This window comes from Poecile atricapillus, chromosome 14 (assembly GCF_030490865.1).
Source record: "Poecile atricapillus isolate bPoeAtr1 chromosome 14, bPoeAtr1.hap1, whole genome shotgun sequence".
NCBI classification, from domain to species: domain Eukaryota; kingdom Metazoa; phylum Chordata; class Aves; order Passeriformes; family Paridae; genus Poecile; species Poecile atricapillus.
In genome coordinates, this window is record NC_081262.1 from 8,339,480 (window position 1) to 8,367,381 (window position 27,902).

At 41.1% G+C, this 27,902-nt stretch overlaps 1 protein-coding gene across 4 annotated transcripts in view; it reads left to right on the top strand.

Moving 5' to 3' along the window:
* ABCC1 (ATP binding cassette subfamily C member 1) overlaps positions 1-27,902 on the top strand; it is a 44,890-nt gene that overhangs the window by 11,429 nt on the left and 5,559 nt on the right. The window contains exons 3-27 of one of the 4 annotated variants that reach the window (XM_058849930.1): positions 197-322; positions 1,590-1,727; positions 2,841-2,966; positions 3,676-3,737; positions 4,570-4,701; positions 5,728-5,955; positions 6,620-6,797; positions 7,528-7,689; positions 8,325-8,417; positions 9,677-9,880; positions 12,328-12,474; positions 12,843-12,930; positions 13,408-13,477; positions 14,358-14,484; positions 15,579-15,755; positions 16,736-16,903; positions 17,253-17,430; positions 19,682-19,726; positions 21,550-21,634; positions 22,799-22,937; positions 23,854-24,061; positions 24,879-25,189; positions 26,050-26,249; positions 26,754-26,880; positions 27,268-27,369. In XM_058849930.1, coding sequence (XP_058705913.1) covers positions 197-322; positions 1,590-1,727; positions 2,841-2,966; positions 3,676-3,737; positions 4,570-4,701; positions 5,728-5,955; positions 6,620-6,797; positions 7,528-7,689; positions 8,325-8,417; positions 9,677-9,880; positions 12,328-12,474; positions 12,843-12,930; positions 13,408-13,477; positions 14,358-14,484; positions 15,579-15,755; positions 16,736-16,903; positions 17,253-17,430; positions 19,682-19,726; positions 21,550-21,634; positions 22,799-22,937; positions 23,854-24,061; positions 24,879-25,189; positions 26,050-26,249; positions 26,754-26,880; positions 27,268-27,369 — 3,621 coding nt within the window. The remainder of the gene's footprint in view (positions 1-196; positions 323-1,589; positions 1,728-2,840; positions 2,967-3,675; positions 3,738-4,569; positions 4,702-5,727; positions 5,956-6,619; positions 6,798-7,527; positions 7,690-8,324; positions 8,418-9,676; positions 9,881-12,327; positions 12,475-12,842; positions 12,931-13,407; positions 13,478-14,357; positions 14,485-15,578; positions 15,756-16,735; positions 16,904-17,252; positions 17,431-19,681; positions 19,727-21,549; positions 21,635-22,798; positions 22,938-23,853; positions 24,062-24,878; positions 25,190-26,049; positions 26,250-26,753; positions 26,881-27,267; positions 27,370-27,902) is intronic. The other 3 variants (XM_058849931.1, XM_058849933.1, XM_058849932.1) reach the window with 3 other exon arrangements.

The window sequence follows — 27,902 nt, forward strand, 5'->3', positions numbered from 1 at the left end:
TAGTAAACTTTTTTTCTTCTAGTAGGAATTCAATAATTAAAGCCAAAATGCTTTTCTTTTGTGCATATGGTAGAATTGCCCAAATGATATTGTCTGATCATGACTCCTGCTAACACATAGCATCTAGTGTTCATCTATATATTGTGCTGCATTATCTTTATGAACTGATGTACTAAAGACACTTTTTTTATTGCAGGCTTTGGGCTTAATACTGTGGATAGTCTGCTGGGCAGACCTTTTCTACTCTTTCTGGAAAAGAAGTCAAAATATTTCTCTAGCTCCATTTTTTCTCGTTAGCCCTACAGTATTGGGTATAACAATGGTAAGTTCTTCTGCATGGGCAGTGACCATGCAAAGCTGTAAGCAACAGCACCACTTTGGTATTATTCACACTGCTGTAATCCTTTAAGCCTTTATATACAGCCTTAGTCTGTAGTAGAGCTGTGAAATATTGACTCTGAAATACCTCCTTTTTTTTTAATAAAAAAATTAAAAAAACAGGCTCCCACCTATCCATGCTCAGTGTGTGCAGATCAGCACACAAGGCAGTTTCATTTCTTGTCTCACTTTGGTAGGCCTGAGCTAGCATCCATTTAATGGTTTGGCTCAGGCATAGAGTAGAGGAATCAACTCAAGAGAGCTGATTGAACCTAGATAATACAAACCACTGAGCTTGGGGGGAGACTGTTGAAGTATCTCATTACAAACTCTGATATAACATTCTTGTGTGTGTTATCTTTGTTACACTTGATGGCACAGTGGAAAGTCTTGAAAGCCACAAGTCACACAGGTGCCCCCCAGCTACCTCCTTTAACCTAGATATGCTGGGGTTTTCTACTTTCACACCAATATCCCTGCAACCTGCATTTCAAGGAAGATGCCTTGTTCTTCATTTGCTGTCAGCTGCCTTAGGTTTAGCCCAGAGTTGGAACCATAGTGAATAAACATGATGTTCAAGGGAACACCACAACCCCAACAACAACCAAAAACCCCAAACAGCCCTCAAACATACTGACAAATGCAAGAGCTGTTAAGTAGTTTGTGGTCGTTTAACAGTGCAACTGTCAAGCTTTTGTCAGGCTGATTGAAAATGCATGTTGCAGTAGATAAGTGAGATGTACCAGCTTCCTAAAGGACTCTGAAAACACAAAATACAGAAATAAACTAATACTTGGTCAGTGTTATTTGGTGTTGTGGCTTGTATGGAAAGAAATAGATTTATTTTAAAAAGAACTAGTCAGGAAATGCCATAATTCCATGTTGATTTGTGATCTAGAATCAGAAAAGTAAAGAAGTAAAGGTTGGCAGCCTTTGACAGTTGGCAGTACTTTTGTGTATGAGATTGTTTATTTCTATGTAACACATGTTCCTTTTTCCTTTTCTGTCCACTCCTTATCTTTACTGATGCAGAGAATTTCCTATTTAAATGTCTTTTTCAATTACACTTAAAATTTCATGGGTTTAGAAGGTTTGGGAGATACTGGATTAGAAATGTTAAATAAGCAGAATTTAGTACAGTACCTTTTACATGTGCATAACATATTGTGAAAGTTAATTTGTGAATATGATTTAATCTTATTTATCTACAGTTGCTGGCCACATTTTTAATACAACATGAAAGAATAAAAGGAGTACAGTCTTCGGGTGTAATGACGATTTTCTGGTTCATCTCATTTTTATGTGCCACAGTGATTTTTATATCCAAAATAAAACATGCCTTAAATGTGGTAAGTGATTTTTAGCCTCATTCAGTTGAAAATCCCAAATGCTACAGTGATAGAGTAGTTCCTTGGTAGTTATGCCAGCCAAATCAGTTAATTATTCATTTAGTGATTCATTCCTTGGGTTGTAACAGTAAAGGAAGCAAGAATGAATGTCTTCTGTTTCGAATGCTCATGAAATTTGTAGTGATTTTAACTGTAGAAGCAGTTGCCAAGAAAATGGGGTTGGCTGTTGGAGAAAGCAGATATGTCTGCTCCAGTACACTCAAATTCTGTGTAATCCTTGATATCAAACTGCTTTGGCAGGGAGTTTACGTCATCTTCCTGTTGACTGTGCAGTGGATTTCCTGAAACACTTTGTTCAGTGCTGGTGTGGTCTCACCTGCTTGGACAAAATCGAAGTGTAAAGTGAAATATTTTTATGCCAGTTTGCCCTTTAGTAAGGCCACCTGAAATATCATACTAATTGTGGAGCTGCCTGAAAATGGCACTTTAATTTCTTGAAACCTTTAAGCTGTATTGGCAATTTTGAGAACTTTCAGGCAACTTTTGTCTTCAGCTGTGGGGAATGGGATTTTACTGAGGGTGTGTGTCCATCTGTCCCTGTGCTTTGATTTCTGTGGTTTATCTGTTATGCATCAGCCCCAGTCTAAAAAACTGTAAGAATCTCTGAATTTTGCACATAATGGAACAAAGTGTAATGTAAATTCTGCTCCTCTAAATCTTGTCTTCTGTGTGCATCCTAATTAAAAAATTTGCTTTCAATACTCCTTGCTACCCAGTGCATAAATGTCTTGCTTCTGTAAGGAATGCACTGACTTCAAATCGGGGCTGTGTTGGCACAAGCCATGCATTAAAGAGAACTTTTTGCATAAGAAATTCATGCTTGTATTTTAATGGCAGTGACTGAATAAAAATGAATGTTGTCTTTCACATCATCTCCCTTCTTATTACCTTCCTTTTACCAAAATAGATATTGACCTAATCTGCATGGGGATGAGTAGTATAGCACTCAGTTTGCAGAATTTACAGTAAGGAGCTGTTTTCTGTTCAATCATAACACGTTATTTAAAATAAATTCCTCAGACCTTCTAATTGGAATATTACCTTCCTTTGCAGGGTGCTGACGAGGATGCATTTCATTATGTCACCTTCTGCATCTACTTTGTCCTGGTGTTCGTAGAGCTCATCCTGTGTTGCTTTCCAGAGCAACCACCTCTGTTTTCTGAAACAGTAAATGATCCTGTGAGTCTGTGCAGAGTGCCAAGTATCATAAGTGCAATATTCTGTCTAATGAGCTACAGGGCCATAGTCTCCCAGATGACAAATTGTGCACAGAAATGAGAAATGTGCGCAGAAATTCTGTCAGTAAATGAACTGTTCATACCTTTGAAATTCTCCCAGCCTTTCTTTGTGCTCCTTGAACCCAGCCAGATTAGGAGTGTATTGACACTTCAGTTTCCCCTACATATTTAATGAATGAGATGCAGGGCTCCTAAGGGGTGTCTGGGATGCTTTTATGGAGTTTCACATTTTTTTTTATTTGTGCATCTGTGTCAGTGGAGTCCCAGCACTTCACTGCTAGAACAGGAGAACTGAATTTTTCCTTCATTATTAACTACCCAATTAAGATATTTGTGCCCTCATATGGTAGCACTGAACAGGGCATCTGGAGACACTGTCTGGCCTCCTCTGGCCTCTAAAATTCCTTCAGCTGTTTGTTGTGTTGTTGATATGGAGCATTGCTATTCCTGTGTCCCAGTGGTGGAGCCTGCTGACAGCTGTGCTTGTGTTTTCTGAACAAGCTCTCAGCAGCACGAATGGCAAGTTTTAGTAATGTGAAAAAAAATATTGTAAACAAAAGGAATCTCAAAAACCTCTTTTCTGCTTTGCTTGTTTCTTTTGGCCCTGCAATTATTTTGTATGTGGATTGATTTCTTTTTCTCTCTTTTAGAATCCATGTCCAGAGTTCAGTTCTTCTTTCCTATCCAGAATGACGTTCTGGTGGATTACTGGGTAAGATCAAACTGTTGCATAAAGCACCAGTTCAAGTCAGATAGCACTTTGGGATCTTGCTTTCAGAGTTAAATTAGCAATAATAATGCAACAGTAATTTTGGTTGTTTTGTAGATAGCTTACATTTTTTAAAAAAACTTGATTAATTTTTTTTTTTTTTTACTTCCTCTGTAGGGTCTTGGCAATTTTAAATTTTGTCAGTCTGTATTTAATATATTTGATGAAGAAATATAATAAAAAAACATTCTTTGGGAAATATAAGAAAGGAGAAATTGTCTGCTGTATTTAGAAACTAAAACATTGAAAACTATTACCTCTTTTTGTCCAATAGGCTCTTTTTTCCCATTAACTTAATTTTACTTATGCTGTATGATTTGTGAGTTAAAACACACAAGCATGAAAAATAATATTGGTGTATGGTTGTGGCTGGTATTTGGCCAGAGTTCCAACAGAAACCTAGATGAAAGGAATTGCTTTGTGAAATTAAAGGCTAATAACGATTTTGAAACTTGCTAGGCATGGGAATATTAATTGCCTGGCTGATTTTCAAATGAGATCATTTCATCCTTTCTTTTATTTTCCCTGGAATTTGAATTCAGTGGCATATCCTGGATCCTTAGATGTTTTGGTGTCTAGTTCTCCCAGTAAAGACAGGAGGATGTATGTTTTGGCATCTGGACCTGTGTTGCTGCAGGCACTAATGCTCTCTCACATCTTTGTGGAGAGCTGGCTCTGTTCTGGGGCTGGATGCAGCTGTATCTGTATATCTATCTAATATACACAAACCTTTCCAGTGTTGTTAAATTTATAATGCTGATTCCTTCTAATACAGGTTGATGATTCAGGGTTATCGGAAACCTTTGGAAGCCAAGGATTTGTGGTCATTAAATAAAGAGGACAAATCAGAGGAAGTAGTGCCAGGTTTGGCTAGAAATTGGGCAAAAGAGTGGTCAAAGACCAAGAGGTGAGTTCAGTTATCCTGGCTTTCAGTTCTGCCAAGATACAGAGGTTTAAAAGCTCAAGTGACTCAGCCTCTACTTAGAGGTGTTTGTCATTTGTTACCAAACCTGCTTTTGTGAGGCCCATGTGGCTGCCTGTGTTTGTCCTTGAGTGCACAGAGAGCTGGAACCAAGTAGGGCATTGTGTTTCTTCTTTCTGAAGAGCTGCATCAACTTTCTCTTAGTCTTTCATGATCCAAAAACTCATTACTGTGACTTTTGATGTGTTTTTTTTTTTTCCCCTGGGGAGGGAATGTTTGGACACAAACTTCTGTCGTGTAATTTAGGAGCTTGGGCTCCCTCTGTAGTTGGTGAAGCCTCGGGAGGGTAGTTGAGGGTGTAAAAGTGAGCAGCTTATTCCTTTCTTTTGACTATATAGGGAGTTTGAGCATCTGAGCCAGATGACTAAAATTAGACTGCATGCCTGCAGTCTCCATCGTACTTTCATCATCCTTGGCTGCAGCAAATAGGAGCACCTTTTCATTGAAGGAAAACTGTGTGCTTGCTTACACAGGGTGTTTTACATACAGCTTGTCCACAGAAGTTCAGAGCACGGAGTTTAGCATAAGCCAGATGTAAGAAAAGAATGTGTACAGTCCATTGGGGCTGTCTTGGCATTAACCTGACTTCACTCTTTTAACTCTGGTGGTACAGTGAAGCCTTGATTTTGATGAAAGTTCAGCATACTGTATTGTAGAATAATAATGTCCTCTGCTCTTTAAGCTTACGAGTTACAGCCCTTTCCTCATTCCCTGGGGCAGACTTACAGGAGAGATTTACAGGAATGTTGCCTACCCAAGCAGAGAAAGCCATTTCTGAACAGCCAGTTCATTTAGTTATGCTGTATGATTAAAAATGCATGATGGTAAAACTCAGTTAGACTTAAGAATCACAAAAAGCAGCTTATTTACATCTCATTTGTATAGTGAACGTTTTTCCAGTTGCCTTTATGCTTGAATAGAGGCTACATTCTCTACATCATCTTTTTTCAGGCAACCACTAAACATGTTGTATGCACCCAAAAAGCAGCAAAAATCAGGTGACTCAAATGGTGATGTGACAGAAGAGGTTGAAGCTTTGATTATAAAACCATCTCAGAAGAGCCATGAAGCATCTTTATTCAAGGTGTTATACAAAACCTTTGGACCATATTTTTTCATGAGCTTCCTTTTTAAAGCTGCACATGATTTCTTGATGTTTTCAGGCCCGGGAATTCTGGGGTAAGACTTATATACTTTATTATTGTATTAAAAGTATGTGAACAGGATTTAAAACATGCTGGTATTTCACTCCCCAAGCTGCTTTGCCTTCAAGTGATACAATGAGGAAAAGATGTCAGATACGGGAGTGACCACAGAGAAACATTATTTCAGTCCATTGGTTTTCAGATTACAACATCATGCAATAAATGTTTGACTTTTCCTTTTCAGCACTGGGAAGGCAGGGCAGGAACATAATCAGCAATAGCAGGAGAGTTTACTCAGTTCTAACCTGTAATTATTCTCTGCCTACACATCACAGTATGTGATGCCACAGAGAGCTGAGGGGCTGGGAGGGGTTGTATTGCTTTGAGCTAAGAAGTAAAGGAACTGCAAGTGGTTGTATTTCAGCTGGAGGGGATATGAGACTCTTCAGTGTAGCTCCAGGAGAATGATGGACATGTGAGCTATGTGTTACCTCATGTTTCAGACTGGTACGTTGAGGAGAGAGTGATGTATGCTCATACAAAATGATCTCCAGTTTTGAAGAAGTCTGCTTCAGTGTTTTACCTAAGTTTGGTACTTCAGGTGCTTGCATGACCTGTACAATGTTTGAAATAACCTAAAGCTACAACCATGACATTTGTTTTCCATCTATCAAGAGAACTCATTTCTCTCTCCACAGATCGCTGCTTAGCTTTATATATAACAAAGCTGCCCCAAACTGGCAAGGCTATTTTTATACGGTGCTGCTGTTTGTTTGTGCCTGTCTTCAGACACTGATTATTCACCAGTATTTTCATATTTGCTTTGTAACTGGAATGAGGCTCAAAACAGCCATTGTTGGTGTAATTTATCGAAAGGTAGGTGTTTCTTTAAATATGTAACAATACTGTGACTACAAATATGTAATATTTGTGACTGTGAGAATGCATCGCTTAAGTCTGAATAATAAGCTAGGAGTCTCTGGTATGCTGATTCCTAACTCTTTATAGAAATAAGAGCATGTCTAATTTACAAATAAAAGCCTTTAAGCCAGGGCAGTTTTCTAATTTGCTACTTAATGTGCTTCTCACTGTCAAGTAAGAAAGCTTTCCTCATTTAGACTTGGGGTGTGCAGTGCTTCATTTGGTACAGAAATTACAGATGCATCTACATTTACAGCTTCATTTGGGATTTACCAGCAGTGCCATCTTAGAATAAGCTGGAGTGTTTTAGAAGGCTGTGGACTGATAGCTCTGTGTGAGAAAAATGTGTCACAAGAAATGAAGATTCCACTCTTTAACAGTAAAACAAAAACACATAACAAACCAAGTAAATGATACTCCCAAGCAATAAAACCACCACCCCTAACCCCAAAGTCTGCTTATTGACTTTAATTCTTTATATTAGCTTAAACCCAGCTGACTGATTCCAAGTGTACAACTTGCATTTTGTAGGACATACAGGGTAAGCAGAATACAAAGGAGGAAAATGATTGCATGAAATTTTAAAGAAGCAGTTCTGTAAAGGACTTGAATTCTGTGGAGAAAAAGCAGATGACTAAGTGTGTCCTCATGTTCTTTTGGTTTTTGTTTTTTTACCTACATGTAGGCACTCGTTATCTCAAATTCTGCTAGGAAGACTTCTACTGTGGGTGAGATTGTGAATCTGATGTCTGTGGATGCTCAGAGATTCATGGAATTGACTACTTATATAAACATGATTTGGTCTGCCCCTCTCCAGGTGATACTGGCACTGTACTTCCTGTGGCGGGTGAGCATTGTGTTGTTTCCTGTTTTGGCTTTGGCAAGGTGCTGCTTCCGTGATTCTGTGACTACACACACTGGAGGGTTTGCAGCAGTGAGGGGAATGTGCTGGTTATTAAGAAGCCATTCAGAGCTGCTTTTGTCACTGCTGTCAGGAAGGAAGGCAGGAGGTTCTGAGTTTGCACATCTGAGTTCATATGGGGAGGATGCAGAGGGGAGCTATTATCTTTTGAGGAACTGCAGCACATAGAGTATCTCATTTGTCCCTTGATCTGAATTAAAGTGGTCTTGGCTTTGTGCTCAGAGTAACCATAGGAGATGTTTGCTGTTTCTTGTTCACACAGCACTGGGCTGACTTCTTCAGAAGAACAGTCAAATCAGCAAAAAGTGGAAACAGTTAAAACGTGTGTGTGTGAATATTTAGAAAGAGATTGATCTACATGTACTTTTATATGGGGGGGGTATATGTATATATGTTTGCTTCAAGAGTCAAGTATATAGACATTAATCTAAACCCTTATTTGATCCTTCTCCCAAGCTGAAGACCTATTTCAGAATGATTTTCTGTAATGTATGGTGATTTGAGCCAAGATTTAAAAAAAAAATTGTTTGAATAAATTCTTACAATTATGTACTTTTCAGAATTTAGGTCCTTCAGTGCTGGCAGGTGTAGCTGTCATGATCCTTCTGGTTCCAATAAATGCTGTGATAGCAATGAAGACAAAAACCTATCAGGTTAGCACCTTTATATAGTACTTTTAAGAAATATCTATTCTTTGACTTGTTCCTGGAGGTTTTTCCTTTTATTTTTTTCCCCATCCCTCTATCTATCCTTTAAAAAAGGGGAAGGGAAAGAAAGGTCAGAGGTATTGTATGTTCAGAATAAACAAACTCATGTATTTTTCAACCTTACAGCTTATCTGTATGTAATGGTCTAAAAACCTGCAGTAGTGAAGATCAAGGTAGCACTTTAGGCAGCTTCATGAGATGTCCAGTGACTGAATTATTATGAATTAGTTCAGTTTTTTACCTTGCCTAAGAACTGAAGTGCAAAGGTAAACTACTGTCTGCCTAATGAACCTAATGGCCTTGAATGAAAGTACTCATGTTTCCAGGATGTGTGGTTTTTGGGTTTTTTTTTTTGTTTCCTGGTGAGATGAAGAAGTCTTAGTTGTTGGCTGTTTTTGATCCCTTGCCAATTTTATTTAGTGAGGATCAGTTTGTTACAGACAGTGAGCATAAGTAAGCGTAGACTCAAATTCAAGTCTTCTACTGAGCTAAAACTACTTCCAACAGCCCCACCACGTGTGTTGTGGTACAGACTTCATTACTAGCTGAATTTACTGAATGTCAGAGGAGACTGATAATGTCAAAGTGAAACCTTTTAGCTCTAGAAGTTCATAAAAACATTAAAACATAGCCCAGCATTGCCACAGCTGTCACTGGTCTGGGGTGGCTGTACCAGTGCCTTCTGCTGCCTGTGCTGACTCAACAGCAGTTCAGCTTTGCACTGCCCTCATCACAATATTTTAGGAAGATGGAAACTTAAGACTGGCTGAATAGAAAGCTTTTTGCCTTAGTACACCATCAGAAAGCCATTGATAGTGCTGATAAGGAAGCAAAATCAAATTTGGTCTAAGCTTAGATGCAAGCTGCGCATCTTATATACACTGGCTTATTTTTTAACTGCATATTGTACCTGAGTCCCAGGTCTCCCTGTTGCAAGTTTAATCACACTTAAACCAGTGCCACACTTGTTCAGATCTTGATTTGGATTTGTAGTTATGTGAAGCATTCTTTTAATTGGTTTAAAACGTCTTGTTAATTCTGCATATTTGTTTATTCAGATAGTATCTCAGATTTCCTGCTTGGGAAGCTAGTAAGCTTTTGATGATAATGAGGTAAATTTGCCATTGCAAAATACAAAGCTCAGAACTTTGAGGTTCTGCCAAGTATTGTGCTCTGTTAATTATTTTTTGCAATGTTGTTTTTAGGTGGCTCAAATGAAGAGCAAAGACAACAGAATTAAGCTGATGAATGAAATTCTCAATGGGATTAAAGTTCTGAAACTTTATGCTTGGGAATTAGCCTTTAGAGAGAAGGTATTAAAGATCAGACAGAAAGAACTCCAAGTCCTAAAAAAATCTGCTTACCTTGCTGCAATGGCAACCTTCACTTGGGTTTGTGCTCCGTTTTTGGTAAGTGAAACAAGTCTAGAAGTCTTCTCTCCTTTTTGGGATTGTGCTTTCCAAGGTAGTACTTGAGGATTTCTTTTGGTTTTTTGTTTTAATGAGTTGAGTCAAAATGCCCTCCAGAATGGTGGGTCCTTGAACACTTAGGGTCCACTTCTCTATGGAAAGGCACTACTGTTTTCTTTGAAACTCAGTAACACCCAAGTTGAATGTATTCTAGAAGTGTCAAAGTATTGGAAAATAAAAACCTCCTCTGCATCTCCTCCTATTTTCAGCAGAGTACTTGAGGAATCTAAGATTAAATGTATGGTCAGACTTAGGAGAATTAAAAAAAAACCAAAAAACCCTTATTTCAAAGTGTTTCTGAGAGCAGCAGATCCTTACATAAGTGCTCCTGACTGGATGGGATGTTGTGCTCCAGGAGTGTTTCTGGCTGGGATTCTCCCAGCATCTGTGTAAGAACAATATGGAAGAGGCAAAACCATTGCGTAGCCTGAGATGGCTTCAAATTCTTACTTAAAAAAAGTAACAATCCATGATATGCAAAGCATCCCTCCTGTGTTTGTGGTTAGCTTACATTTCAGCTACTACAAGGGAGAGAAGAGTGAGATCACATCAAAATTGCTTCAGACCCTGTTAGAACAAGGGGCCATTGCTCTTGTCTGCAGCAGCAATTAAAAGCCATGACTACATTAGGATAAAATATGTACTGTTCCAGTTGAAGGTGTTTAAGTGTACTTTCCAGTCTCAGATTCCTTCCCTCCAAACATTTTTAGTGTTTACATTATGCTCGGGGCATGATGAAAGGCAGAGAAGCAGTGCCCTGGGTAGGAAGCATCGGCTGCATTCCTAAGTGAATGCTTTTCTAAAAGAAGTCTGAGATTATCTTAATATAAATACATTATTAAATGAAATTTCTAAATAAAACTCTGCAGGTGGACTCCCTGATGCTGTTCTGTGGAGGCTGAGAAGCCAGATTGGTGTAATGTGCAGCTCTGTTCCAGCACACACAGGGGATGTGTGGCGCTGGCTCTGCAGGGGCTTTGCCACTGGGGCACAACCCAAAGTGCAAAGCTGCTCTTCAGCATTTTGTTTCCTGGCTTTCTGGTTTTTGGTTTTTTTTGCATGTTTTGAAGAAAAAAATATTGCAAGTGCCTACTTGAAACCACTTTTGACATTGAAAACTTTTATTTCCTCTATTCCTGTTTCCAAGGCCAGGGCTTTTAAAGACATTATTTAGTAACATTGTTGGGGAACCGCTGACTTTGCAGTACCTCCCCTGCTGCTTTGTGTGCTGATAAGGGTGTATTTCAGACTAATTGCTGGTAACACAAGAGTGCAGACATGCTGCTTGTGAGGTTGTTCTTTGGACCCTGTCTTGTTTTTGGTCTCCATGGGAGGGCTTTCTCCCTGGGATATGGCTGTCCAAACTAAGGGCTGTACAAACAAGCTACTGTGCAAGGCACAGCTGAGTCAGCTGCTGCACCAAGAACAATACATCTTCACAGCAGTCAGATTTTTTAACAGAAATACTGATGTCTTCAATGGCTGCTGTGCTTAGATGAGACTCTTCCTTAGGTGGAGAGCTCGTTATTTCAAGTCTGTTAGGAGGGGGGATGCCAGAGGATCATCTACCTTGATTTCTTGTTTGAAGTGGCAGCCTGTGGGAAGAAGCTGCTGGATCTTGTGATATACTGAGGTGTGAGGGTATTATCATGGAAGAAAACACTATGAAGAGAATAGTTGTGAAAGCAAACACCTGATTTTACTTAGTTTTGGTTTTACTATTATTCAACAATAAATTTTCTACTTATTCCATACATTTACAAAAATGAGTATATGTATTTTTGGAATTATTTTTATCACTTATGATTCATGATAACAATGGTTCACTGTCATTTTCTTGTTCAGGATGAACCTGAAACAGTTCACAACAGAAAAGGCTTCGTCTGTGTAATGCAATAACATTTCAAGTTTCCTGTCCATGATAAAGTGGGCTGTATTTGGAAATCTAGGGTTGTGGTAGTTTCTACAAAATATAAAATAGGTTACTATTGGGGTGCTTCTAACTCTTCTGTCAATATATGTTACTGATCCAATATCTGATACTTTGAGGAGTGTTTTAAAACTGAAAGAGATCAGGAAAAAAGACCAGTGATAATTTCTCTACTTCCCTTCTCCTGCCATGTGACCACAAATAGCCTGGGACATTGTAGTTTCACTGTTGCTATGCGAGGAAAGTGAGAACTTCCCTCTTTTTAAAGAGGAGCCATCAAATTCTTCTTACAACAGCAGATTTTAGTCATATGTTTTGCAAAAAGTGTTGTCAGGAACAGAAAGTTATCAGAACATTCCTCTTTCTTTGATTTATAGTCTTCTGATTCCATTTGTACCTGTGTACTCGTGGTGGCTTTAAGACATGACCCTCCTATAGCTTTTACACTTGGTTTCAGGTTGCCCTGTCCACGTTTGCTGTGTATGTCATGACAGACGAGAGGAACGTTTTGGATGCTCAAAAGGCCTTTGTTTCTCTGGCATTATTCAACATCCTCAGGTTTCCACTGAACATGCTTCCTATGGTCATCAGCAGCATTGTAGAAGTAAGACTTCAGTCATTAACAAGTGTTTTTTGTGCAGAAGGAGGCCCTGGGTGGAAAGCTTACATTCCCCTGCTTAGAGAACGACCACTGGGGAAATGTGGCCACCTCTGGAAGGAACCTTGCAGTTCCTGTGTGTTAAGTGCTGTGCTAGTGAAATAGTCCCAGCTGTGGTAGGTTGGTGTTCCTTACATCACCCATACTTCCTGGGGCTTGGGAAGTGAAAGGTTGGCTACCCAAGCAACTATGCAGTGGATTTAAGAGGGATTAGGAGTGCATAATAATGATATAATGTGTATGGGGCACAAAACAGTGAGCACTTAAATGTAATGAGCAGAGTATAAATAGTTTTGTATCCTTTTTCCATGCAGGCCAGTGTCTCCTTGAAGCGCCTCAGGGTGTTCCTGTCTCATGAAGAGTTAGATCCAGACAGCATAGTCAGGGGTCCCATCAAAGAGGGTGAGTTTCTTTGCCTCTTGCAGCTCAATGTCTGCAGGTTTTGGGTGGTTTCTTTTGCTTTCTAAAACAAATTTGCTGCATTTTTGGTGGGTTTTGCTGATACATTTGAGCCAGAAAACAGAGAGGGGAGTTCGTAAAATGAAAATTATATAAAGGTTCTTCTTCCTTCTCAGTTTCTTTCCTCTCCACAACTGATTTTGCAGTGCTGGAGATATGCAGCTGACTTAGTTGGTATCTCTGTGTGGCTGACATTCATGTACCTCCTGGTTCCTGAGTAAGTGTAACCTTGGAACCTCTACTGTCTTGCTAAATTCAGTAAAAGCAGAACACAAGTTTTTGGCAAGCAGTGGGTTGTTGTTCTTCTGAAAAAGTAGCTTTATACCTCTGCCCATGTGTGTTTGGATTGGCTTTGGATTGTGAGCACACAATTTAGCTGCTTGCATTGTACTTTTATAAATACAAGCTTTCTCTTTGCAGCTGAAGGATGCATTGTTGTGAGGAATGCAACGTTTAGCTGGGCCAAAACTGATCCTCCTTTGCTGAGCAGGTAAAGATTCATGCCCTTTATTCCACTCTGTAATCTTGCTGCATCATAAATGATCTATATTTGAATTATAAAGTACTTATGGAGAAGAGTTTGTTTCCATAAAGAAAGAGAACAAATAACATCAGTTCTATATATATTTTTAAATTGGGGCTTTATGAACTAGAGTGATTTACAATTTATTGCATTTATGGAGTGTTTAAAGGGAGGTAGCAGGAGGTGTGGGGATCAAGGAGGAGAGAGCTGCAGGGATTTCAGGCTCTGGCTCTGTGCTGCAAATGGGCTGAGCTCCATCTAGAGGATGCAGCCAGGTCAGCCCCTCGCAGCCAGCTCTGCTCTGTTTTACAGCCTGGTTCTCACTGTACTCTGCTGCCCTTGACCCTGGGCTGCAGGAAGCAAACACTAATGGAGCTACAAGCTCTGTCTTTCCTTGTGCCCTGTTCCCTTCTTTAACTTTGGCTGCTTTTTCTTGGGCCTTAAATGGCAAATTCTTTGGGACAAAAATACATTTATTTATTTATTTTTATTTACAATATTTATTTACATTACATTACACTAATTTATTTATTTATTTATTTAATTTACATTTGTGTTTATAGAACACTTCAGAGAAATCTTGGCAAGATTGGGTCACATTTTTTTTTTTCTGTTTTCTTTCCCTTTTGACTAATTGCATATTAAGATTATGTTCTAAGTAGGAGGAGAACTAGGTGCTTTCTGAGTGAGAGGTTTGAGTTTTCAAACAGTTCCAGTTCCAGTGCTGAGTCAGTATTTGCAGTGGGTGTTCACATTGCACCTGGTTTTAGATGGGCAGTTCAATTGACTGTTTTAACTATTGGGGTGTGCCAGCAAGCAAGGCTGAATTATGTGCACTTTATTTCAGCATTAATTTCACTGTTCCTGAAGGCTCCTTGGTGGCTGTTGTTGGTCAAGTTGGCTGTGGAAAGTCTTCACTGCTGTCTGCATTACTGGGGGAGATGGACAAAAAGGAAGGCTACGTGGCTGTCAAGGTGTGGCATATCTGGAGAGCTGTTCAGCTATTTGTGGGTATTGTCAGAGGGATTCTAGATTTCCAAGTGTGAAAAGGGGAGAGACAGCCTTTCAGATTGATGCACTTTTTAGCTTGCTTTCCTGGCAAACCATGTATATGCCTTAGCCTGCACTCTGTCATTGCCTGTCAAGCCTTGACCCAACAGCATCCAAATCTGTTGGTGTCAGATTTAGCCAAATAAAACAGTGGAGCACTGAAAGAGGAGTGTTCTGATGAGTCTTGTTAGCAGCTGGGTATGAGATGGGGAGACCCTGTTACCTATTCTCTGTGGAAGAGCAGTGTGGGGTTCTACCTCCTCAAACATCAGAGAATTACAAAGACAGAAGGGTGCACCCAGACACCTGAACATGGGAAAAGCTGCTGTTGCAGTTTGTTCTTTCTTAGACATTAGAGCTGCACAGAGCTAACAGAGAAAAAATAACCTGGAAAGAAAATTACTTTAAGAGCAAAACAAATCTGTTGCATTTAAAAGTCTGTAGGTTTGGCCACCTTCAAAACTGTTGGGGAAAAACAAACGAGTTGAGATCTGTATCACTAATTATTAGTGCAGAAAGAGAAGGCAGAACTGATACTCAAAGCAAAATACTCTGCATTATCTCAGTCTCCTCCTTTGAAGTGACTTTTATATGAAAACCACTTCCTCTGCTTTCTGCAGAAAGCTCTTGGCAGGGGTGCATTTGTTAAACACTTGCATTCCAGATTAGACTCTTTTGTGCAGAACATAATTTATAATTATATGAAAGAAGTAATGACTTTTGACATGCAGTAATTGTGCAAACGTTCTCTAAACAAATGTTTCCTCCAGGTTTATGTTAATCGTATTTTGTTTGAAGTCCTTTATTTTCCATCAATGCAGTTTGTTACATTCACTTGTAGAGAGGATTATAAAAATAACATTTTGGAGGAGGCAGGAGCCCAAGAACTACTTTGTTTGGAAATGACCGTAGGTAATTTGTGAGGTGATTAACACTGCCTGCCTCACAAAGCCCTGCTGTGCCTTGACTCTCTGTGCAGACTCTTAGCCTAAAGTACTGAACTTTGTTTTTCTTGCAGGGCTCTGTAGCCTACGTTCCACAGCAAGCCTGGGTCCAGAATGCAACTCTGGAAGATAACATTATCTTTGGAAGGGAGATGAATGAGAGCCGGTACAAGCGTGTGATTGAGGCTTGTGCCCTGGTGCCTGATGTAGAGATTCTTCCTTCAGGAGACAAAACAGAAATAGGAGAAAAGGTATTTTACTGCCCACTCCACCATAACAGTGCTATTGCTTGTAGTTAACACTGTGTGACTCTTATTTTACGTTATCTTGAAGTTGTATTGAATTTAAAACATTCAGAGCAGAAATGCTCTGGAACAAGAGGCAGATTTGAACAGTGTGTTTTCCTTCTCTTTAAGCCTCAAAGGGGAGGAAACCTGTCCTCAATTACAAATATAAAACCATCTTATTGACAGTTTTCAATTGTCTCTAAGTTGCCACAGTTATAGAGTAGAAGAATATATAGAAACAGGAAGAGAAAAATCTGAACACGGCAGTTTCATTAAAAACAAGCAAACGCCCCTCCAACGCCGCCAAAAAACCTGAATCACAGTCCACAGAAACAACCATCACCCCAAATGTGGCCCTTGGTTAGCAGAGGGAGGGGGGTGTGGGGTTTGGAAAGGCTGTGCAGGAGCTGGTGTCCCTGCAGCAGCAGCTCCAGGGTGTGTGTGAGGCTGCTGGGGGCTCTCTGAGCCGCTGCTCTGGCTGGGTGCAGGGCCTGCAGCTCCCAGCTGGACACAGAACTGACAGCCCCACATGCACTAAAGCTGCAGCTTTATCTTCCTGGTTGCTCAGCAGGACAGTCACATTGTACACTGTGAACAGCTTGTCTCTTAGATCAGAGGCAGCACTGGAGAAATACAGCTGAGAAGAAAAGTAGCCTTTGAATGGACAGAGTTAGGTAGGCCAGTCAGGGTTAATTGCTTTACAAGACTAGCAAACATTATTTCTTTTTGGCTAGCCCTTCACTGACAGTGAGAACAGAAGAGATGTGCTTCCTTGCAAGAGGATTGTGACTGCTTATGTTATTGTGGTAGTGAAATTATTTGTGGAGATCTGTTTCATGCAATGTTGAAATTCCTCGAATTTAACCACTTATGACTTTCATAAACTGTAGCAAGACATCTTCTTTCAGCTGTAAATAAAGGATCATGTTTTCTTGTTTCCCCAGGGTGTGAATTTGTCTGGAGGACAGAAACAGCGAGTCAGTCTTGCTCGGGCAGTTTACTGCAATGCAGATGTCTATTTACTTGATGATCCTTTATCAGCTGTTGATGCTCATGTTGGGAAACACATTTTTGAAAAAGTTATTGGACCAAAAGGAATCCTGAAAAATAAAGTATGCTATAAGAATTATTTTTCTTGGCTGAGTTCAAATGATTCCAAGTTTGTCAAGTTGCATATTTAGACTTCTGTTTCTAACATCTGAAAAATGAAAAGATCCTTCTGCAATTTTTAGAGGGCTTTTATAAAGCACTGACATTTTTGTAGTGAAAGGCACTTTGTTTCCTGTAATTCAAAATTACTGGATGGAAGAATCAAGACAATGTTCTCTTAAAGTGCTGCATGCCTGTCCCTCATTACTATTCTCTTATACACAGAATTCAAGCAGTAAAGAGCAGTAGTCCAACCATGGTATTCATTAATCTGAGATGACAGAAACCCTTTCTTTTTCTTTTGCCTTTTAGACTCGGGTTTTGGTAACCCATGCAATCAACTATCTGCCTCAGATGGATACAATTCTGGTAATGACTGATGGAGAAATCTCTGAGATGGGCTCTTACCAGGAGCTGCTGGAGCAAGATGGGGCTTTTGCTGAGTTTCTTCGTACATATGCTAATGCTGAACAAACCATGGAGAACAGTGGTAAGCTCACAAATAAACTCTTGATGTCTCTCATGTTAATAAGGGAGTCCTGTTACAGGAAAAACAGTAGTACTGGTAGGAAAGTTAAAAGAAATTACTATTTTTGTGATTGCCTGTATTATTTCTTGAGAATGTTGAAGGTTGTGAGGTTAAACATATATTCTTAAAATTAGATAAACCTGTAACAGATCTGTAGTAAAATTACCTCTCAGTGCAAAATTCAGATGGTAGTGAGACTGCAGAAAGGCCAGCTGGGGTTTATACACCCTTCTTGTCTCTTTTAAGATGTGTCTTATTCCTAATTCCTTTGGGGATGGGGAGGAGGAGGAAGCAGCTCAGTGTTCCAGCAGTTGTCCTTGACTCCTGCTCTGCTTTCCAAAACAGCTATAGAGCTGCACTGGTACAGGAGTACACTTCAGATTTGTTTTTCTTTTATCTACAGACAGTTGCAGTATTGGATTCCAATAGGGGAACTTAGTCTTTGCCTGTTTTCTTCACTGGGTTGCCTGTGGTGATTTCCTGCACTCCTGCTGAGAAGTGCAAGGGGTGCCTGCACTGGTGGCTGGGGTTAAGTTGGTGACACGAGTTTGGGAGCAGATGCTGAGTGCTGCAGAGAAGGCTTTGGGAGCAAGGAGGGGCCTGAGCCTGCTTTTTGCTTCGTCTTCCATTTGGAAAACCCTTGGTTCCTTCCCATTCCCTAGAGGGAACAGAGAGGTGTTTTTTGGTGTGCTGCTCATGTGTCCATCACTGGCAAAGTGGAAATGGTGCCACATTTACCTGCACTGATGCAGCTGGGAAGTGTTAAAGATGTGTTGAAGAGCTTCCCTTGGCAAGGAACTGCTCCTGGTGCTCCTGTCAGAGTTGCCTTTGGGAAGTCTGTGATGGTCTGCCTTGTTCTCTGAAGCTCTGTGAGCCAGGCTGGCACCAGACTGCCCCTGGAGCCTGAGTGGGCAGGGTTTGTGCCTGCCTGTGCAAGGTGACATCTTCTCCTGGCTCCCTCTTCCAAGCAGTTGGATTTGGGATGATCTGTCATCCCAAAGCTCAAGCTCAGGCTGCCCTGCTGTGGGCTGGCATTCCTCTTGGAAAGGTCTTGTGGTAGTCCCAGTTGTGGCTCTGCAGACTGGGATGCTGGTTTGGGTGGATGCTGTAAGCAGCAAATACTGCATGGGTGGGTGTCTCGCTGTGGAAAGCACTGTGGGAAGAGATTCTGGGGGGAGCAGAATCAGGTTAACGTCTGTGTATTTTCTGTAGGTGCTTCTGTAGCTCCTTCAGGCACAGTTGGACTTGTTGCACTCTTCAGCATATGCTAACTGCTTCCCTAGGCAGTTACAAGTTAACTTCAGTATGAAGATTTGCCTCATTTAATAGCCTTGTTCTTTAAGTCTTTGTCTCCTCCCATTTTCAAATGTGGAAAAGTAGGTTTTGAAATCCGTTTCATTAAATTAAATTACTTTATTTTTCCATTTAATTACTGAATTTTCTTTTGGAAAGTGAGCCAGTGCTTTATCTTCTGCCATGATTCTCTACAGTTTTCTAGTAAGAGGCTCTTCTTACTTCAGTAGCACCCTGGTGATCTGGAGGGGATTGCTGTATCACAGGGTTGGTCTATTTGCAGCAAATTTGTTCATCAGTTCTAGTCAAATGATCTTCTGACAGTGGTAAAAAGTGAAAAGTAGAGGCATTGTTTGTCTGATTCATAGGAATAATATTCATGTTTATTGAATGTGTAAAAGGTCACAATTGCTGAGAATCACAGGCTCTTGGATGAGCACAGTGATGGGAATCAGACGGAGTTGGCTGGAGGGTATCTGCACACCCACTTTTAAAGGGAGGCTCCCTTCTGTCTGAAGCTCTGTGTTGGCAGCCTGAGAGCACAGTGGGTTGGTGCTTTCTGGCTGGAATACATCTGCTGCTCCAAGGGTGGGAAAGCTTCTCCTCCTACCCAGCCCCTGAGGTTTGGCTACAGCTCTGGTCCCCGTTGCCTCCCAGCCTTCCTCTCCCTCTGGGATTCCTGAGGGTTACCTCTGCCTGTGTGCTGTGCTGCTGCCTTTCCCAGCCTCAGCTTCATGGGGTTTCATCTCTGTGTGGGAAAACTGTGCTTGTGGCTTGGGATTAAAAATAGGTCTGTTTCAGCAAATTTGATCCTGCCTTGGGTTTTGTGGTTTAGGTTCTTCTACTTGGATGTGAGGTTGTAAAGATTGAAAATGGTAGAGTGTGTTCTGGAAAAAAGTTTAATTATATATGCTTTTAGAGTCAGATCCTTCATTAGAAGGACCGATCCAACCTCTGGAAGCAGGTAACTGTTTGCCATGTGGCTGTTTATTAGTGCTTGGCTTAGAGAAATATGAGTAGCTGCAGTTTATTTACACGAGACTGAGTCACTGTTGGGAGAATTTTATCTGCGCAGTAGAAGGTATTTGCATGGTTTGCATGTCCTTAGTTGTGTGAGCTGCAGCAGTTGGTGTGTGGCTGCTTGTAGGTAACTCAGCAGCAGCAATTCTGTATCTCAGAGGCTTCCATGAGGAAACTTTAAAGACACCCTGGACCTAGAAAGTAGTCAATGAAACAAGAGAAGTGTCATTGAGGATTGAACCCTGAGGGTCCTATTGTTCTCAAATGTGTATTCACTACTTACAGTTGTTCCCTTTTATACTTTCTGGGTTCTTTTATCAGCACAACCCTCAATAGTGGGCTTATACCCTAAGTGTATATGTCAGATTTACTATGGCAGTCTTGAGCATTTTTTTATTCTCAGGGCTAAATGCAGTATAAGCAAGAAATCTTTGTAGCCTACAACATGAAATCAAATTTGAGCTTTTAGGGGAGGATAGTTTATTTGTGGTTTTGTTTTCTTCAGCAATGTTCTAAAGCAGTATGTTGCAGGAATGCTTGCTGTTTTTCATTATGGGAACCTTTCTAAACAAATGCTGTCAAGTGTTTAAAATAACCAGCAGTCCCATCTTGGTTTGATCTTATTCACATAAATAAGAACTAAATAATTGAACTTTTTCACATTTTCTGCTTTTTGTCTTTTCAAGACCATGCTGAACAATTTATCTTTGAGTTTTTAAAGTAATAAACCGATACTCAATTTGCAGACACAGAAGGGAAAGCAGTCCACCCTTAATGTGTTGATGATCTGGTTTATGCATATATTTTGCATTCATATAAAAACATGAAAATGTTAGATCTACACATATTTTCCTGAATATCTTTTTGAATGTATTCAGGTCAGTATCTTTGCATAAACTATCCATAGAGCCTTCAAAAATGCAAAACTTTGTTGCAAGTTCTGAATTAACTTTCATACATGAAAATAGAGTTCCATGTACTGACAGGTAACCTTTTAGGAGCCAGACATTTGTTTTTTAGAAGGAAAATTGACGTAACCTGAAACTAGAAGTTTTACTACTCATGGCACTGCATTACACTGAATTAAATTGCTCAGAAAAAGTTAATATTTCAAGCTGACAGGTTTTCTGGAGTGTTTTAGACACTTTTTTAGTGTGTTCTGTGTCTTGGTACAAATGGAATGTTGTGGAATAACAATTCATGGAAAGATTTCTTGCTTAAAGTCATCTGATTCCTGCAGTTGCCTAAAAAACCCAGGCTTTTGCCCATTTCTTCTTGCTCAACTTTGCAGGAAGACTCAAAGTTACTAGCACATGCCTGCTGTTCTTACAGCTTCACTCCATCATTTACAGAATGTCTTCTCATAGCATTTTAAAATAAAAATAACTTATAACTAACTATGTAGAGGCTGTGGTTTGAAAAAGAGTGGCTGGAGTGTGGGGTTTGTTTCCATGGAGTGGGTCACATGTGACTTGGTATTGCATGCTTGAACATAAAATATGTCCTCATAATTATATTGCATTACTACTGACCTACATTGGCTCGAAAAAGAAATGTTCACTGTCTTGGCAAATTAACCCTGTTGGGGGTTTTAGGGAACTAAATTGATTTGTTCAGCGGGTCAATTTTCTGTTATTATCTGTAGACTTGTGCTCCCCTCTTTGCTTGCACATTAAGACTGCAACTGGCAGTTGGGATTGAAATGCAATGCTCGTGTCTCTTTGCCTAACCATTTTCATGTTTACTTTTACCTTTTCACCCTCTCAGATACAAACAGTCCATCTGCAAAGGAAGGCAAGCCTATAGAAAATGGAGTCCTTGTGAATGAAGCCCCTGGAAAGTTGATGCATAGGTGTGTGTTCTTTATTTTTTTTGCTTTTGCCCCCCATCCCTTCAGTCCAGTCACTCATATGTGGATAAACAGTAATTTGATGGTTATGGTATTTGGTAGAGGAAAATATATCATGGTGGATCCAGCAGCCTGAGCAAGGCCAAGCTGGTGCTGCTCTGTGGCTCCAGGTGGAGCAGCAGGAGGTGCTCCAGCAGGCACCTGGGGCACCCACACGAACTCAGCACCACGGGGCATCACCCAGGCCCCTCTCTGGCTGAGCAGGGCCAGCTTTGCTGCTGGGAATATGTGAGGTGTGTCCTCTCAAGGTGGATCTCTGCAGTGGCTGGCTCAGTCCCTCAGTGTGCCTGGGAGCTGCCCTTGGTTCCCAGTTGCTGGCACGTGGAATTTGAACCTCTGGGGCTGCTCCCCACTCCAGGCTGGTACAGACTGCTGCACGTTCATGTCTGCACACACAGCTCTTATGATATTCTTTCCATGTGAAGAAACTCCTGTGTAGTAGTAAGATATTGTGGTCTGGCTTGCATAAAATGGAGGGTGTTTTATTGGCTAGTCCAGCTTTTGTGTGTGTTCCCAAGGCTTCTGCACTTGACTGCTGTCAGATGGGATGAAGTGCCAAGTGAACCTTTAGTCTGACCTAATGCAGCTGCTATTGTGCTTGCAATCACTCTGATTATACCTTTCCAAAACCATCTCCTAGTCTATGCCTTATTCTTATGGTGCTCTAGAGACCCTTTATTTCTGGAAGCTGATGAGTGCCTGGGAGTTAAATGGCCTGTTTTGAGGGGACTGCAGGTACCCCTTTTGCTCTCCAGCAGCTGCTGGGCTGATGATGGAGATTGGAAAAGCTGGTCTTGATGGTCACAAAGAATTTTCCTTTCTGGTGTGTGATTGCAACCAAGACTTCTTTATCTGGTGACTCAGTTTCTTGCACCTGAGCGTGGGTACTTGGGACCTGAATGCCATCAAGGGGGGGTTAGGACACTGCACTGAGGGGAGAGGGGAGGCTTAAGGAATCTCTGGCCCCTGATGGCAGGTTAGGACATCTCCTAGGAGTGTAAACCTTTGACTTGGAGCTGTGGACTGTTATGATGTAAAGCCTAGTTATGATGTAGCAGCACTTCTCCAATGTGAAGCTAAGATTAAAAAATGAATGTCTTCAAACAGGCAGCTCAGTAACTCTTCAACGTACAGCAGAGACACTGGGAAGCCACAGCACCAGAGCAGCACAGCAGAGCTGCAGAAGCCTCTTGCTGAGAAGAATTCCTGGAAACTGACGGAGGCCGACACAGCAAAGACCGGGAGGGTAAGGTCTCCAGTTCCCACTTCCTGTGCCCTCTTTCAATTTTGGAAAAATCTGTTTCAGTAGAAAATAACTTCTGAAGACCACGTAACTGGTGTGAGAACGGGCTGAGTGAATTCTTGAACTTGCTGCTTTTTGTGTAATACTTGATGGAAATGCCCTCTGCTCCCAAACCTGAGCCCCATGTTTGCCTGTGGGAAGAATGTTGACACAAAATTTCTGTGTGAGGTGATGGGCCTGACCACATCAAAGTGTAGAAGGAGAAATGAAAACCTTGCAGCTATTTCTTGGAGAGAGATTGTCACAAATTAGGTGACCTAATGAAAACTGCCCTTCAGTGTAAGGAGCTGCAATTGACTCAGATAATTTAAGCCAAGTTTCCACTGTAGACATAAGTATCTAATCTCAGGATAACCAGGGCTTTTTGAAAAGCCTGAGACTGAAGTTCCTGGGAAAATGGCAGTTACAGCTCCTAGCAATGTTGCTTGAATCCAAGCTTGGATTGCTTGTTGTTGGTTAAAGATAGCTCATAGGATACAAGCCATGTGGAGCAAGGGTTGGTTTAAAGGCTTTATAATCTTGTGGTACAGAGAGCCAGAAACTGGAACTCCTCCGTGAAGTGTTTGGCTCTGCTACTGATGCTCTGTGTAACTTCAGGCAGCTCCCTCCCTACTCCTCCCTTCCCCTGGATGACAGGGGAGGGATGATGTGTGCCTGCCCTGAGGGAATGTTGGATTTGGCATGTCTCCATAGAATGCTCTGCAGCATGTGTTCCCAAGCAGTGGCTCTCTGGAGTGCAGCTGCTGTGTTGTCATGGCCTCATGGAGGGATACTGACTTTAAATAGGTGTTGGAGAAGGGGGAGTTGCTGGTTTTGAAACTTTGCTGCAAAGTGAGTATTTCTTTTCTTCTGTCTTCAGGTAAAGGCATCAGTGTACTGGGAATACATGAAAGCCATTGGACTCTTTATGTCTTTCTTGGCCATTTTCCTCTTTGTGTGTACTCATGTAGCCTCCTTGGCTTCCAACTACTGGCTGAGTCTATGGACAGATGATCCTGTTATCAATGGGACACAGCAGAACACGACTCTCAGACTGGGAGTATATGGAGCTCTGGGAATTTCTCAAGGTTTGCTTGGTCTTGTGTATCTTAAGATTTGCTGATTCAGTGTTTCTACTGTTCTTGGTGCCTGCAGCAGCATTTTGCTAAGGATTTGAGTGTGGGTTTTCATAGAAAAATGAAAAACTTGAATTAAAAAAAACCCAACCAGATCAACCCATACAATTATTCAGTTACAAAATGTGTTTTTCATTTAATTTGTAAATGAAATTTCTCAAAGTGAGAAGTGATTTTCTGGCTGATGAGCCAGAATTGTGACAAAATGTCTGAACTCAGAAGTGTCTCCTTGGCCTGTCAGCAGGCTGTGCTGGCCTGGTCTGCAGGGGCAGTTTGTCACAGGAGGCTGTGGCTGTGCTGCCTCCCTGCAGCCCCAGCCTGGCTCAGCTGCCCTGGCTGGGATTTGCTCTGGCTGCTTGTAGCTCCATCCAGGGCACTGTGGGGAGGCTGCTTCAGTGATGTTTTGTTTTCTGTCCTCTTTGTGGTTTAGAGTGTGTTTGCCATGAAACCAAACACCCCAAGTACCCCACTTCAGAACTGCCATGAAAATCCCACATTAAAAAACAAATGCCAAGTGCAAATTCAGTGATTTTTTTTCTCAGAAAAAGTGTTCAAATATTACACAATTTTTTGTAACTGAGAAGCAATGAAAGGAATGTGATGTTTTCACTGGTTTTATTTTTTTTTAACTGCATTACATATTTACTGAAGTGAACCCTAGTTCTCAGGATTATTGTACTAGGGACATACTAATGCTAAATGGTGAGAAAATGAGGAAAATGTTTTGTGCGAGAGGTGGCAGCAGTTAATAATGAGTCTCCTTTTCTAGGTGTTTCTGTGTTTGGCTACTCAATGGTTGTGTCGATAGGAGGGATCTTTGCATCACGACACCTGCACCATAACCTGCTGCACAGTGTCCTCAGGTCTCCAATGAGCTTCTTTGACCGTACTCCCAGTGGGAACCTGGTGAACCGTTTCTCCAAGGAGATAGACACCATTGACTCTGCCATTCCACCCATCATCAAGATGTTCATGGGCTCCACATTTAATGTGATTGGGGCTTGTATCATCATTCTGCTGACCACACCTATAGCTGCTGTCATTATCCCACCCCTGGGACTTTTCTACTTTTTTGTGCAGGTAAAGGGTGTTACCTGGAGGAACCAGGACCAGCAGTCACATCCTGTGTTATTTCATACAGTTCTTACCCTGCAGGATAAGGAAGGATTTTAATGTGTTGGATTTGAGTCATACTTGACTGACTGTGCTGTGCATGGTTTACTGATAATCTGACGTTAGCACAGCATTTCCTTCCTTTGTCAAGTGTAAAATGACTTCTGTGAAGAAGTTAATCCTTTAATACCTACTTTATAAAAATGCCATTAGATTTTGTAGCAAATTTTGCACAGCTTGTTGCTCAGAATCCAAATACAGAAAACACTGGCTTTTCCAAAAGTTCTGTCCAAACATTAGAGTAGCCTTTAGAGGGGGATGTGTGTGTATTGCTCATGTGCCTGTTTCATCAGAATATTGTCTACAGAGCAAGAAAGTGGATGGCAGCATTTCACTCCTGTCCTGTGTGGGCAGGATGTGCTTGCTTCACTCTGGCTTTACTCCTAGAAACTGGTGGAGCCAGCACTGATTGAAGAGAAGCAGTTGGGGTTTGATTTTGGCTCTTGAATTTGTAAATCCTTTTGACTCCTTTAGTAAACCTTCAAGTGGCAATATGTGTGTTTTATACTGTTGAACTAAACTTGCTGATAAAAGAAAGAGCAGAAAATGGCTCTGGTATGAGATGGGCTGACTGGTGGTTGTTTAAACTCAGCAGTGTGTACATAATGGTTCTTTAGGCCTAGAAATGTTGGAGAAGGTGTGTATTCCCATGTGTGAGCTGGATCTCTGTCACTAACAGCCCAGATGGCAGGGTACTGTTTATGATTCCCCTTATCTTTCCAGACACAGTCTGGATGTAACCATAATTCTCATACTCTGATTTGCAGAGATTTTATGTGGCCACTTCACGGCAGCTCAAGCGCCTGGAGTCTGTCAGTCGTTCTCCTGTGTATTCCCACTTCAACGAGACTCTCCTGGGAGTCAGCGTCATCCGAGCCTTTGAGGAGCAGAAACGCTTCATCAGGCAGAATGACATGAAGGTGGATGAGAATCAGAAAGCTTATTATCCAAGCATTATTGCAAACAGGTACCAGTGGGGCTGCAGTGTGGAACAGCAGTTACCTGGGGAGGACGTGGATCTGCTGGCTGTGCTCATTATCAGTCACAGCTTTGGCATGCTTGTCCAGGGCAGGGAATCCTGTGTGGGTAAATCCATTTCAGAGATGATTTGTTCAAACTTCTGTGATGAAATTAAAATTACTTCTGAATCTCTTACCTTTCTGAGAGTTTCTGCCTTGCTTCTGGATTTTATTATTTTAAAAGTTTTGATTTATTGATTCCTATGTTCAGAATTCAGTTGTAGTTAAGACAGGAATTTATGCACCTTAAAGACTCATTAATTTTGGATGCCTCTAAGTTCACATGCTGCTGAAGCAGAACCTCACAGATCTTGCAGTGCCTGCATCACCAGCAGGACACACATGCCATATATTAATCTAACAGAAAAAAAAGATGTGTGACAGACCCTTTGTTGTCCACGTCCCTGATCTCTGTGGGTGAAGTACTAGAAAGCTGTTTTTGTGCCTTGCAGGTGGCTGGCTGTCCGTCTGGAGTACGTGGGGAACTGCATTGTCCTGTTTGCAGCACTGTTTGCAGTGATTGCACGCAGCAAACTCAGCCCGGGGCTGGTTGGCCTCTCAGTGTCCTACTCACTGCAGGTAATCTGAATTTAGAAAATTTGAAGTTGGAAAATGCCTTTTCTAAAAAGAGCAAAACCTCTGAATCAGACTGCACCAGAAAGTCAGAACCTTGATACGGCTCTGGATGGAAACCTAATATAGGGAACATAGAAAATAACTGCAAATAGTATCTGAGAAGATGTGGAAAGTTTCTTCTGTGCTTTCCCTGTGGGAGGGGATGTGGCCAAGGTCCTGTGCATCTTAAAGGCATTTAGGCTTTCATCCTGTCCAGCACTGATCAGCCAAGATCTTGCCTGTATTTATGCATTCCGTGAAATTGCAATGCTTTGGTTGTTCCATGTTTTTCATTTAGTGCAGGTATCCTGTTTAGTGTAAACTGCTCTCTGACTTCTTTCCTCCTTGCAGATCACAGCGTACTTGAACTGGCTGGTTCGCATGTCATCCGACCTGGAAAACAACGTGGTTGCTGTTGAAAGAGTCAAAGAATACTCTGAGATGGAGAAGGAGGTACATGGGGTTGTCCTCCACACTTGTGGAAGCCAGTGCCCTGTTCTGAGGTCTCAGCTGGGGGTGGGACAGGGCTGTGAGTGCCTTGCCAGGGACGGGCTGGCTCTCAGTGGGAAGTTCCTGTTGGTGCTTTTGTGGTGTATGCACTGGTATTTACACAGTGCTATTTAGGAAATGTGCTTTTATGTTCAAGGCTAAGCAGTAGGGCAGCACAAATGTTTTTGTTTCCTAAATCTTTAAACGATGTTTTTATTTCTCTTTTTGCACTCAGTATGGGGAATAAAAAGGTTTTACTTTTTTTTTTTTATTATTCAAATCACATAACTCATTTAATCTGCAGTTATTCTCTTTATGGTTATGGAATTCCCTGGGGCTTCCCTTTGCCTTGCCTGTCACTTGAACCTGACCTGGGTCACTATTTTTGCAACCAAACATTATGAAGATCCTTCCTAGAATTTTTTTAAGTTCTGGTAGCAGACCAGTGTTTATACATGTAAAAGCCTTTTCATTTGGCAGTGGCAGTGAATGCAGTG